General features: G+C 45.0%; 1 protein-coding gene across 1 annotated transcript in view; it reads right to left on the reverse strand.

Annotated features, from left to right (window-relative positions):
* UBE4B (ubiquitination factor E4B) overlaps positions 1-14,020 on the reverse strand; it is a 174,417-nt gene extending 160,397 nt beyond the window's left edge. The window contains exons 1-2 of the mRNA XM_027770642.1: positions 13,935-14,020; positions 13,253-13,318 (exon numbers count right to left, since the gene is read on the reverse strand). Of these exons, the coding sequence (XP_027626443.1) occupies positions 13,253-13,318; positions 13,935-13,961 (93 nt within the window). The 5' untranslated portion in view covers positions 13,962-14,020. The remainder of the gene's footprint in view (positions 1-13,252; positions 13,319-13,934) is intronic.
* Between the last annotated feature and the right edge of the window lie 88 nt (positions 14,021-14,108).

The raw sequence follows: 14,108 nt of genomic DNA on the forward strand, positions 1-14,108 counted from the left end.
AAGCTGGTAACCCTTGCTTGCTAGGTCACAATAAAATATCTGGTAAAACCACAGTCATTGTCAACTCCCGCCAGGTCCCAGGGCCTAGTAGTCCAGGGAGCAGAATCTCATAAGGCTGACTGCAGTTCAAGTTCCAGACCTAGCATCTTGAAAAAGATGCTGGGTGCATGTGCATACATGCCCAAAATCACAATGGGATAGGAAAATGGAAAAGAGATTATGGCATGACTAAACCCCACTGGGGGGTGCTTTCTTCCTCTCCCTCTATGTCTCTCTCTGGCATGTACACATGTCCTCTGGCAACTTAAAAATAATAATAAAGGAACCAGCAGATGGTGTAATGGTTATGTCACTGGACTCCCACATAGCTGACCACGGTTCGAGTCCTGGACCTAGTGACTTAAAACTCACACCAGGCTTATGTGCGTACATTCCCAAACTCCTGAGAGGTGAATGGAGGAGAAGGGACTGAGGTGTGACCATCCCCCAGGGGGAGAGGGTGATTTCTTGCATTCTGTCTCTCCAGTGAGTGCACATACCCTATAGCAAAAAGATCTCTCTTAAAACAAAATATACACCTGGGGGTACCAGCAGTTGGTGTAATGACTATGTCACTGGACTCCCATGTAGTTGACCACAGTTCCAGTCTTGAACCTTGTGGCTTAAACATGTGCGTGCATGCCCAAGATCCCAAGAAGAGAATGAAGGAGAGGGGACTGTAGCGTGGACATCCCCCCTGGGGGGTGATTTCTCACTTTCTGTCTCTCTGTTTCTCTTTGTCTTTCTGGTGAGCACATGCGCCCTATAGCAAAAACCTCTCCAAAAAAAGAAAAATACACCTAGGGCCGGCAGGTGGAGTGGTGGTTAAGGCAACTGGACTCCCACATGGCTGACAATGGTTTGAGTCCCAGACCTGGCGGCTTGCTTTCTCACTTTCCTGTTCTCTCTGTCACTCTCTGGTCAACTCCCAAAAAATAAAAATAAAATAATGACAAAGAATAAAATTAAACAAAAAATAATTCTTAAAAAAAAAAAAGACACCTTAGAAAAGAGCCCATGTCAACATGGCCCATAATTCTAGGGGAACTGGTTAACCAATTCAATTTTCGTTCCTTATTGGCTTCATGCCACTTTAAGTAAGAAGTACAAGAATGAGACAGACTCAAGCTACAGCTTGCTGATTTGCATGAAGGGATAAAAGGGAATAAATATAGATCTGCCTGAGGAATGCCCCTGGTCTACAGTTTGAGTTTACTCAGAGTCTGGTCATTTGAGACTAAGAAAAACTGAAAGCCAATTCCTTCAGTACCCAGCAGGAAGCAAGCTAGAGAAAGTGTTCGGCCTCAGGAAGTGCCCACCTCAGAACCAGCCCCACAGGAACAGACACAGGAAAACTGTTCCGAGGTGTAAAGTCAGAGGCTGCCGAGGGACAGGGACAAGGGAGTTCCTCCGCGAGAGAACCAGGACTGCTGACGGGCAGGTCAGGACCGCACCACTGCCAAGGCAGGAAGCGCTCACAACTCGGCCTGCAGGAGCTGCTGGTGACTGGAGACCAGGGGGAGATACACACTCCCCACCCTTCCCTTTTCCAAACGGCACCTCTCATTTCCATTATCCTACCCTACCCATCACATCCATGGGGGAGAGGAGGGTAGCACACAACGTGTGGATTAATATTTTAATTTGACCGGGGATGGGAGGAGAGAGAGAGACAGTAAGCCACCAGGTCTGGGATTCCAATGGCAGTCAGCCATGTAGGACTCCAGCACCTTAACCACCATACCACCTACTGGCTCAAAAACTTGTGTTTTTTTTGTTTTAAGAAATATTTATTGGGGTGAGCAGGTGGCATGGTGGTTAGGGTCACTGGACTCCTACATGACCAACCACAGTTCAAGTCCCGAACCTGGTGGCTTGCGTTCTCACCCCTCCCACTCTATAAAGTTATATTAAATAATTCTTTAAAAAAAAGAAATATTTATTAAATTTTATTATTTTTTTAAAGAATTATTTAATATAACTTTATAGAGTGGGAGGGGTGAGAAAGCAAGCCACCAGATTCAGGACTTGAACCATGGTCGGCCATGTGGGAGTCCAGCGCCTTTAACTACCATGCCACCAATTATTATTATTATTTTTCAATCTGACCAAAGAGAGACATGGAGAAAGAGAGAGAGGGAGAGGGAAAGCGAGAAAGCAAGTTGCCAGGTCCAGAACTTGAACTGTGGTCAGCCATGGAGTCTGGCACCTCCAACATCACACCACCGGCTGGCCCCAGTAACTGGTGTTTTAATGTGAAGGTTGTTGGACTACACATTGCCCAGAGATCCTGGGCTCTAAGAATGTTTTAGACTGGGGGAAAAGGATTTGGAAAGAAAGGCACTGTCCGTTCTCTTACTGTTAGGTTGTTGGTAAAGTCGTGCCGTACTTTTCAGTTTCTCTATACAAACACGTGTCATGAATTTCCCGACAGCCCAATAATATATAAAACAACTTTTAGCTCCATATATGGACACCCAGTAAAAACTGTATTTCTCAGCCTTCCCAACAACTAGCTGTCTCCGTGTGACTTGGGTTCTTGGCACTGAGAGCAGAGCAGGAACTACGCACACAACGTCCAGGCTGCGCCATGAGAAAGGAGGTGCACGACCGCCCCTTCCCACCTCCTGTGCTCTAGCTGGAATACAGACTCACACAGACCAGAAGACGGAAGCCACATGTCAGGGGAGCTGGTAGGAGACAGGCGGCGCCTGGGCCCGTGAGCACAGTGCTGCCATTCCAGTCCTAGCCTCCTACCCAGGCTTCTATTTAGAGAGAAACAAGTTATCTGTCTGGCTTAAGCAGCTGCTATTTCATGTCTCTGTTATGAACGTCAACCAACATGGCTTTCTGGCCATGTTCAATTCCACGCTTTCACACCCCACAACCAACCCATCCATCACCCAAACCTATCGGCTATACCCACAAAATATCTGGCCATCTAGTGTCTGATCTTTCTTACCTCCCACCACTAGCACTACTTGGTGAGCCCCACATCATCCCTCACTAGAACTCCTGCAATGGCCTCCTAACCTCTCCCCACTTGCACTCTCTGCCCTTTACCTGTGCTCTTCGCAGCAGCCAGTATGATTCTTTTAAAACATAAACCAGAATGTAAGCCCCACGAGGACAGAAATTCCTGTTTTATTCATTGATATATCTTCATGACCTAAAACCAGGCATATACAGTATTTCATTAAATACAGGTTGTCACAAATTGTAAGCTCTACCATTATATGTTGCACCAACAAGGGGAAAAAAAAAAAAAAAAACTGCCCAGGACAAGCAGTTGGCGTAATGGCTATGTCACTGGGCTCCCATATAGTCGACCGCAGTTCGAGTTCCGGACCTGGTGGCTTAAACTTACGCCAGGTGCGTATGCATGCATGCCTAAGATCCCGGGAGGAGAATAGAGGAGAAGGGATTGTGGCGTGGCCATCCCCCTGGGGGGTGATTTCTCCCTTTCTGTCTCTCTGTCTCTCTCTGTCTTTATGGTGAGCGCACGCGCCCTATAGCAAAAACCTCTCCCCTCCCCCCATAAAAAACTGCCCATTAAACTACAACAAGGAGGGACCAGCATATGGTGTGGTAGTTAAACCACTGGCTCCCACACAGCCAAGGTTATCACACGGTTTGAATCACAGACACTGCAGCTTGAGAAACATGCCAGCACTTGTGCATGTGTGCCCAAAATCCCAAGAGGAGAACGGAAGAGAATGGACTGCAGCACCCCCCACACACACCCCAGGAGTGATTCCTCACTGTCTCTCTGTCTCTCTCTGGTAAGTACACACACTCTATAGCAAAAGTTAAACACACACACACACACACACACACACACACACACACGGGGCAGGCAGATGGCGTGGTGGTTAAGGTAGCTGTACTCCCAGGTCACCGACCACACACACACAAACAACCACACACACACAGGGCAGGTAAATGGCATGGTGGTTAAGGGAGCTGCACTCCCAGGTCACCGACCACGGTTCAAGTTCCGGACCTGGTGGCTTGCTTTCTCACTCTCTCTCTGTACCTCTCTGGTCAAATTAAAATAAAATAATAAAGTTAAATAAGATAATTCTTTAAAACACACACCACGCACACACACGCTAGCCAAGAGGCTTGGTGGTTAAGTCAGCTAGATTCCAGGGTCCAGCAGGTGGCATGGTGATTAGGGACATTGGATTCCCACTTGGTCAACCATAGCTCGATGCCCGGACCTGGTGGCTTGCTTTCTCATTTTCTCTCTCTCTGTCCCTCTGTGGTCAAATTAAAATAAATAAATTTAATTTAATTTTTAAAATAATCCTTAAAAAATAAAGGCAGCTAGATTCCACATGTCCAACTGCATAGTTTGAGTCCTAGACACAGCAGTTTGAAAAGCACTCTGGCCACATGCCCAAAATAAGAGAGAATGGAAGAGAAGGAATTGCAAAGTGGCCATCCCCCTTGGGTGATATCTCTCTCCCTCTCTCTCTCTCTCTTTCTCTCTCTCCAGTGAACACATGGGCCCTATAGCAAAAAAACTTGTAACACATACACACACAACAAAATGGCCAACCGAGGGTCGAGTCCTGGACCTGGCGGCTTGCCTTCACTTTCTCTTTCTCTCTCACTCTGTCCCTCTCTGGTCAAATTAAAATTAATTAATTAATTAATTAATTCTTTAAAGAAAAAAATAGACCAGGACTAAGTAGTAATCAAACTCCTGTTATTTTGAAACTTCTTTCTGAGGAATGTGGCTTGTCTCTGACCTTGAATTACATGTCGGGGTGAGAAAGGATATTCTCCTTTCTTTATTTTTTTAATTTACTTTATTTTCTTTATTTTAATTTGACCAGAGAGAGAGAGAGAGAGAAAGAGAGAAATGGAAAGTGAGAAAGCAAGTCACCAGGTCTGGGACTTGAACCTCGGTTGGTCATGTGGGAGTCCAGTGCCCTTAACCACCACGCCATCTGCCAGCCCCGAGAAAGGATATTCTCCTAACTGTATGTTCAGTTACAAAATATGCCACAGCTTCATAGACTTATAGATTTCCGTCTCTCTAAAGTTCCCTAATGTGCATGGCTGTGGCTCTGCAATAAAATGGGGAATTGCTGCCATTCCTCCAACAGCAAACACGTTCTTTAGTAATATCAGACTGACACGGCACTGCTGTTTCCAGTCCTCTCTGCATACAAAGTAGTATTTGCTCTCACTGCTGAATCAAAGTGTAATTTTGGAAGGCATTTAAAGTGGCAACTAAATTTAACACATGCAGCATCCAACTGAGGGGTGATAATAGGAACAGGTATAACCAGGTTCACACATAAACAGGAAGTGACAACAGTGTCCCAACTGCCACCTGGCCAACAGTGATTACACCATTCGTTATAAGAAGCATCCCAACTTCAAAGATATTAAAATATGAAAGAAAAATGGAGAGGAGACGCATCTTGGGATTAACTGGAGCGTGGCCATGAGAATTCAGTAAGTTTATTTTTAAAGAATGAATGGCTGCATTCCTTATGACTGTGCCCCCTTTTTAAAAAGGTCTAACCACTTTTAGCCTCCTTGCTGTCAGGTCAAGAATGTATCCACCACAGGCTGGCCTCACTGCTTGGTGGTTAAGGGAACCAGATCCCAAATGGTTGACTATGCAGTTCAAATCCTGGCCCCAGCAGCTTGAAAAAACACCAGGCCCGGGACCAGCAGTTAGCATAATGGCTATGTTGCTGAACTCCCATGTAGTCGACTGCAGTTCAAGTCCCGGGCCTGGTGACTTAAACTCACGCCAGGCGTATATGTGTGTGCATGCCCAAGATCCCAAGAAGAGAATGAAGGAGAGGGGATTGTGGCATGGCCATCAACCTTCCCTTTCTGTCTTTCTAGTGAGCCCACGCGCCCTGTAGCAAAAACCTCAAAAAAAAAAAAACAAAAAACAAACACCAGGCCCATATGTGTGCATGCCCAAAATTCCAAGCTCAATAAATGTTAACGTAGAGAAATGGAAGAAAAGGATTGTGGCATGACCACAGCCAACTTAGGTGCTTTCTCCCTGTTTCTCTTTTTTCCTTTCTGTCTCTCTTTGGCAAGTGCACATGCCCTCTAGTTTATTTTTTAAAAAGAAGAATGCATCCACCTGAAGGCCCTTGGTACCTGCTATTTCCTGTACCTATGAGCATTCTTCCCCAGAAAGTTCCCTGTCATCCCTTCGATTTATTTCAAAAGCTGCCTTCTAGGCCCAGCTGTGGTGGTGCAGGCGGTATGGCATCATGGCCCAATGCTAAAGGCATATGGGAAGGTCTAGGGTTTGATCAAGTTAAGTTGACCTGAACATGACCATGGGCACCCTTGTGGTCCTGGCCAGAGGAAGAATCTTGATATGACAAGACCCTGTCAAAGGTGTCTGTGTCTCTCTCCATCTCTCTCGCGTAAATAAACTTAAAAAGAAAAAAATACATAAAAATAAAACCCTATCTCCTAACCCTATCCACATATCCCATTGCTTTTCATCCCTTCCGGCTACTTAATTTTTTTAGCCCTTATCGCCAAGTGACATCTTAGGTGTATATGCTTATTTATTATCTGCTGCCTCCCACTAGACTGAAGCTCCACCCACGCACGGCCCACATGGGAGGCAGACTGTAAACATGGCTGAATAAACAGCTCACAGGAAGACATCTCCACTAGACATACAAGTCCTTGCACCCTGCCTAGAGCAGTGTCTTCCTGCCTTCTTCCCCATAAGAGTTGAGGGCTGTTTGATACATTCCATCCTCAGAGAACAGAAGCCCAATGGGGCTTTCCCTTCCCATCTCAAAGGGAAGAGGAATGCTGTAAATGTAACAACTTGCTCGGGTTTAACCTGTTTGGAAGTGGTTTAGGAAGGAGACTGAGAAGTCTGGAATCAGACTCTGGATTAGAATTCAGGTTGGGGACCAGCAGTTAGCGTAATGGCTATGTCGCTGGACTCCCAGGTAGTCGACCGCGGTTCGCGTCCCGGACCTGGCGGCTTAAACTCACGCCGAGTGCTCACGCCGAGTGCGTGTGCATACGTGCCCAAGAGGAGAGTGGAGAAGGGATTGCGGCATGGCCATTCCCCCCGGGGGGTGATTTCTCGCTTTCTGTCTCTCTGTCTCTGTCTGTCTGGCGAGCGCACGTGCCCTATAGCGAAAACCTCTCCAAAAAAAAAAAAAAATTCAGGCTGTGAGGGAGCAGCAGATAGTGTAGTAGGTATGTCACTGGACTCCCATATAGTCCAGTGCAGTTTGAATCCCGGACCCAGCAGCTTAAAACTGCACATGCGTGCATGCCCAAAATCCCAAAAGAATGGAGAAGGGATTACAGCGTGGCCATTCCCCCTGGAGAGGTGATTTCTCACTTTCTGTCTTTCTGGCAAGCAAGAATACATCCCCTACAGCAAAAATCTCTCTTAAAAAAAAAAAAAATCAGGTCCTAAAATTTACTAGTTGTATGCCTTTCAGCAACTCACTTAATTTCTCTTAGCCTCGGTTTTCTCACCTGTAAAATGTGGCTGATAATAAGAGCTCAATAAGGAACCAGTCCATTACGTAACCATGGCGTAATGGTTACGTTGCTGGACTCCCATGTAGTTGACTGCAGTTTTGAGTCCCGAACCTGGCAGCTTAAAAGACATCGGGCCATGTGCATGAGTCCCCAAAATACCAAGAGGAGAATGGAAGAGAAGGGACTACAGCGTGGCTATCCTCCCTGGGAAGTGAGTTCTCAGTTTCTGGTTCTCTGTCTCTCCAGCAAGTACATACCCCCTACAGCAAAAATCTATAAAAAAAAAAAAAGAGCTGGGACCAGCAGTTAGCGTAATGGCTATGTCACTGGACTCCCATGTAGTTGACTGCAGTTTTGAGTCCCGAACCTGGCAGCTTAAAAGACATCGGGCCATGTGCATGAGTCCCCAAAATACCAAGAGGAGAATGGAAGAGAAGGGACTACAGCGTGGCTATCCTCCCTGGGAAGTGAGTTCTCAGTTTCTGGTTCTCTGTCTCTCTCTGTCTTTCTGGTGAGCGCACACGCCGTATAGCAAAAATCTCTCCAGAAAAAAGAAGAAGAAAAGCTCAATAAATGTTAGCTAATATCGTTACTATCATTCTCTGTCTCTTATCTAAACTGAACAAAAGGAGTGGAGAAGGGGCCTGGGAGGCTACATCCTACTCTCTGTGGTTACAAAGTTAAGAAGTAACATCTACTGGGAGCAAGAAGTGAGCCCCTGTCCTCAGGCCCCTCACAAGGAGAGAGGTGATGTTAGAAGAGAAAGGCTGGGGGCAGGGCTCCATGCTGACTTAACTTTTTCATGGTCTAAAACAAAGTTCACCTGCTTTCTCCAAATCTGCTTCTCATCTGGAACTCCTTACCCAACTAAACTAAAAATCCAGGAGTCTTTTTTTTCTTTTCTCCTCCTGTGACCTCCTGAACATCTAACTGATCATTAGAACCGGGCTACCTAGTTGTAGATCCCTGGTATTTCTGATGTCCTTCTGTCTGTTTTTCTCCATTCCCCCTGCCAATTCCCACTCCACTGCCTCACTCCTAGATGTAACAGCAACCTCCTAATTTGCCTTCTAGTCTGCAGTTACCTTCTTCCAATCCACCCTCTTAAAAGAAAAAAAAAAAAAATTTTTTTTCAATTCCTTAAAAATCCTTCAATGGTGGGACCAGCAGATGGCATAATGGTTACATCACTGGACTCCCATGTAGTTGACTGCAGTTTGAGTCACAGACACGGTGGCTTAAAATTCATGCCAGGTATGTGTGCATGCGTGCCCAAAATCCCTGAAGGAGAAGGGACTGCGGCATGGCCATTCCCCCAGTTCTCACTTTCTGCCTCTCTCTGGTGAGCACATGCGCCCTATAGCAAAAATCTCTCTTAAAAAAACAAACCAAAAAAACCTCAAAGTATCTTACAGAAAAAGTTCACACTCTTAAACATTTCTGACAGCCCTCCAAGATCCTGTGCTTGCTACTCACCAGGCAAAATTCAAGCACTCTCCTTCATGTTTCCTGAGCACCTCAAGCCTCCCAGCAGCTCCCAGGGCTTTTCACCCAGCAAACTACTCCTTAGTCTTCACTAACATTGCAGCAAACTACTCCTTAGTCTTCACTAACATTGCTGCCCAGAGGTTCTTGTTTTTCTTGTACATACCTCAACAACAGTACTTGATACTACATGGTAATTGTTTGATTTCCTTCTCTCTCCCACATCAATTAATTTTAATTTCTTTAAATGCTATTGGGTGAACAATTTGAGATGGGGTTTTGGGGGTTGGGGAGGGTGAAAGTTAGTTCCAATCTCATCATGAATGAGTTCTGCAAAACAACACTTCTACAGAATAACTATGCATTCCAAGCAAACTAGATAGATGTTACTAGGGTATTTATATAGCCACTGCGGTGAATTTATGGCCAGTTGCTAAGCAGTAAAATGTAGTGAAATAGCTTTAGAGTTAAGGAGCCCTGGATTTGAATTCCAACCATCACTTCTAAATCATGTCACTAGGGACGAGTTACTTACCCTAAATTTCAGTTTCCTCACCTATAAAATAAGGGAAGTAGTACCTACTGATAGCACTGTTTTATCAGAGACAAGGGCTATAAAGTGCCTGGCACAGAGTAGGCTTTTAAGGCTATTAATAAATGTCAGTCCTTTTCCACTTACAGAACGCCAAGTCCAAAGCCATATATTCTGCATTTGGGAAGGATCACATAAGAGTGTTCTAACACTTTAGAACATTCTTCTAAAATCTTGACCACACCCTGAATCCCAGCCAGCCATCTTGCACATGAACTAGGTCATAAAGAAGATTTGGAGAACACACACAAGCACGCACACAAGTCATTTCGATGCAATCTAGTCACCACTATTGAAAAACAGTTTGAAACACCTGCCCTAGGCACACACAGCAGCAGCTCAGTATAAGAAAAACAGCACGAGGAGGTTACACAATGAACGTCACGCAGATAATGATGCCGTGGAATGCAGGTTCCTTACGAGCATCAATTTAGTCATGGATCTACTATACAGCAATGAACACACTGTAATGCAACATATAAATAATAAACAGCAAGGGAGTTAAAGTATGCTATTTACAAAGCACAAGAGGAAAAAAAAAAGCCTAAGAACTCAAGGCGATCTGTAAGAGGGTCCAAAAAGTGCCCATAACATGGAATCTTCTAAGCCAATAGCCTCATTAAACCAGCCTTTATTTTTTATAAACTGAATTCTCACACATTTTCATTTTATTAAAATATGAAATTCTGTCTTACCTAATTTCCTAAATTAGAGAGAAAGATGACTGCCTTGCCTGTTTTAGCCCTGCATTTTCAGTAATATAAATGTAATATTTTCTAATGACATCAACGTCACCTGCCATTTCTGTGACGAACGTTTTCACCAATGGAGTAACAACACAAAGACAAAAGTTTTGGAAATAGCTCTGTTGAGAATTGCCCACTGACCCCAGAATTAAAGAAATTGGGTTAAAAAGAAAAGGGGGTTAGCAGGTGGCTGGAGGATTGTGGCATGGCCATCCCCCCCAGGGAGTGTTTACTCACTTTCCCTCTCACTGTCTCTTTCTATCTCTCCAGCAAGCACACATGGCAGAAAGCAAAAGCCGTTTAAAAAAAAAAAAAAAAAACAACTTTCAGGACCAGCAGTTAGTATAATGGCTATGTCGCTGGACTCCCACATAGTCGACCGCAGTTCGTATCCCAGACCCAGTGGCTTGAAACTCACGCCAAGCACGTGTCCGTGAGTGCCCAAGATCCCAAGAGGAGAATGGAGAAGGGACTGCGGTGTGGCCATCCCCCCCCTGGGGGGTGATTTCTCACTTTCTGTCTATCTCTCTCTGTCTGGCGAGCGCACGCACCCTATAGTAAAAACCTCTAAAAAAATAAATGAATAAAAATTTAAAAATTAAAAAAAAAAACTTTCAAGAAATTTTCCCCAGAAAACTACTTGTTCAAGGTTCTGCTGAGAGTAAAATTACCAGTTATTAAATTGTCCCTTTGTATTCAGAGTAACTAATTTGCTAAAGATAATCTGATATTGATCTAGTATTAAGGGATTAAATTTTTCACGTTTATTTTAATATTCTGTTGACCCTGAAAAAAGTTTCTTCTAGTTCTCCCACAAAGATTACAAGTGTTCCATATATGGTCACAAAAGTTACACCTTCCTCAAGGACTGGGTAAAGTGAAGAGACACATTTCAGATTATACAGTATCTTTAACAGGTCTGTACAATTTATTGCTTTGAAAACAACTTCTTGGTGAAAACTCGAGTACATAAAAGCTTCTACATGAGGGACTATTTAGAAATCATCAAGTAACAGAGTCATTTCAGAGAGTAAAAAACGACGGGAAAAACACACTTTTTTTTTTTGAGAGGTTTTTGCTATAGGGCTCGTGCGCTCACCAAAAAGACAGAGAGAGAGAGACAGAAACGGAGAAATCACCCCCCAGGGAGGATGCCCACACAGCAATCCCTTCTCCCCCATTCTCCTCTCCGGATCTTGGGCACGCACGTACAAGCGCCCGGAGTGAGTTTAAGTCACTGGGTCAGGGACTTGAACCATGGTCAGCTACATGGGAGTTCAGCGACATAGCCATTACGCTAACTGCTGGTCCCAAACACAGACTCTTTGCCTTAAAAAAAATTACCCATTAGAAAGAACATTAAAGAAAAAGAGGGTAAGGGTGAGATACTGTAAAGATTATATAAAAAAACAAGTGTCTCTAAGGCTATTTCCTACTTAACTGAATGAAACTGTTCAATATTCTTCAAAGTTAAGATTACATTTCTGGGCCCAGTCGCTGCACAATACTGGAGCCATATGGGAAGGCCTGGAGTTCAGACACAGGGCAGGCATAAGCATGTAGCCAGGAAGCAGGGACTGCAGCATGACAAGACTCTGTAGAGAGTCACAGTATTCTCGCTGTCTCTCATGAAACCAACAAATTAATTAATTTTATTTTAAAAAGATTACATTTCTGATATAGTTTAGGAACACAAAGTTAGTAACCCAGGACAGGCAATCCTGACTTTCCAAACAAAAATCACAGCCAACAAAATGATTTGCTTCCTTTCCTACCTGATCCTTAACCCACCACTTGCATGCCCTACCCTGGAGAATGAGTCCATAAATAAACACGGTGACTAGTCTGCAGCTAAAACTGCACCATGGAAGTCTTACAGTACAACCAAACTGATTGAGGACTCCTTTCATACTACTGCAGGCAAGTTTCTAAGAACCAGTGGAAGAAATCAGGAGATAAACAGCTTGAAGAAGGTACCGCCAGCAGGGGTCCTGAAAGGGAAGCTTCCAATTTGTAAAAAAAAGCAGGGAAAAGTCAGGAGAATCACAGAAAGCTCCCTGAATCCTAACTGCCACTGTTTTTACAAAAATCTTATTAATCAATCTTTAAAACATCAAGAAGAGGATCTGCATGATTCCTTTCAGAAATGAGAACAGGGAAGAGTTTTACAAAGTCACTTGCTTCCATTTGCCTCTGGTTCAGTTTCTGCTACATCAAAACCCAAGTTTGAAAGGGACAAGAACAAGGGAAGACTGAAAGAATGCTAGAACTCATTAGTGGTTTACTAAATTACTAGAATTTAACTGGAATCCTGTAAACTGTTCAGAAGATACATATTTTGTAAAATACCAAGGAAAATGTCTGTAAGCCACCCTCAAACACAAAGGTATATTTAATCAATTTATACGAAATAGCCACACATATTTGGGATTTGAAGGATTTCCTTCAAAAACATACATCTACCGTAAATTTTTATTCCATTCAAAATTATCCTTTAAATCCCTGAAAACAAATACACACACACACACACACACACACACACACACACAATCTAACCCGATGTAAATCTAGCCTTTCTTGCTTGCATACTCTATAAAAAAAAAAAAAAGAATGAATATCTCAAGGTGTTTTCCTCTTCTTCAGACCTTAAAAGAAAACCCCAAAAGCAGCAAATGGAGTTCCGACTACAGAAAGAAGGCCAAGAGAATAAAGAAGAATAAAACCAGAGACCCTCTCAGGGAGTCATTTTATTCTCAGAAAATGTCATCTCCACTCTTCCCCAAGCCAAAAGGCCAGGCATTACTGGCGCAATATCATCCCTGTCCAAGCACCAAAGAGTTGCCAACTAATCCCTCAAGGTGTCCCCCAACCTCCTCACCTCATCAGCGCTCAGCTCCTCCATCGCTTTCCTCTTAATGGTGAAAGGCGTTAGGGAGAGATCCTTCTGTTCTCGAGACCAAGGCGGGAAGGAGAGTAGAAGGTGTCTATCGGGCTGTCTAGTCCCCCGAATGGGGGAGGTTTCAGAATTGCATAGTCAGAGGTTAAAAAATAAGAACACGAGAGGCACTGAACTGCCTTGGCTTCGGTCACTCCAATCGCTCCAAAGACTCCTACAGATGCTTGTGCCCTGAGCAGCCTTCTTTGGCCGTCACTGTTGCTGCTACAGGGTTATCTTAAGGCGCCACTTACTACCCTCTGCTTCCCAGGTTACCCCCAGACTAGGCAGCGCGGTATCCAGCTCGTCTCGTGCCCTGAGCCTGCTGTCTTCGTGGAGCCGGCGCGGCAGCTGCGCTTTCTCCAGCAGATCCTGCTCTCCTCCGTACCCTTTGCCCCTGGCGGGAACTGTTCCACTGCAGAGTGGATGCCCCGAGGTAAGGCGACCCCAGAGCAACCCAAGCAGAGCCCAGCACTGTAGAGGGAAGCCCCTCCCCTCCCAAAGCAGGCCGGCCACGCCCCGCCTCCACGCTGGAGCCCGGGCAGGGGGGAGGGGGAGGATGGGACTCGCGATGCTCTCGCTGGAAGAGTAAATCCTCCTACCCCTCCACCCCTACTCTTCTTACCCCCTCGCCCCAGCAAGTATTATTCATCAAAACAACAGGGCGGCCATCTTTGAAAGGGATCACGTGACCCCGCCAAGGAGGCGGGGTTTCTGGCTCCGGACACAGCAGCCAATAGGCCGCGGGCGTCGCGCCGCCGATTTCCTCTCGCCTGCGTCCTCTCCCCGCCCCCACCTC

This window comes from Tupaia chinensis, unplaced genomic scaffold (genome assembly GCF_000334495.1).
Source record: "Tupaia chinensis unplaced genomic scaffold, TupChi_1.0 Scaffold000146_1, whole genome shotgun sequence".
NCBI lineage: Eukaryota > Metazoa > Chordata > Mammalia > Scandentia > Tupaiidae > Tupaia > Tupaia belangeri.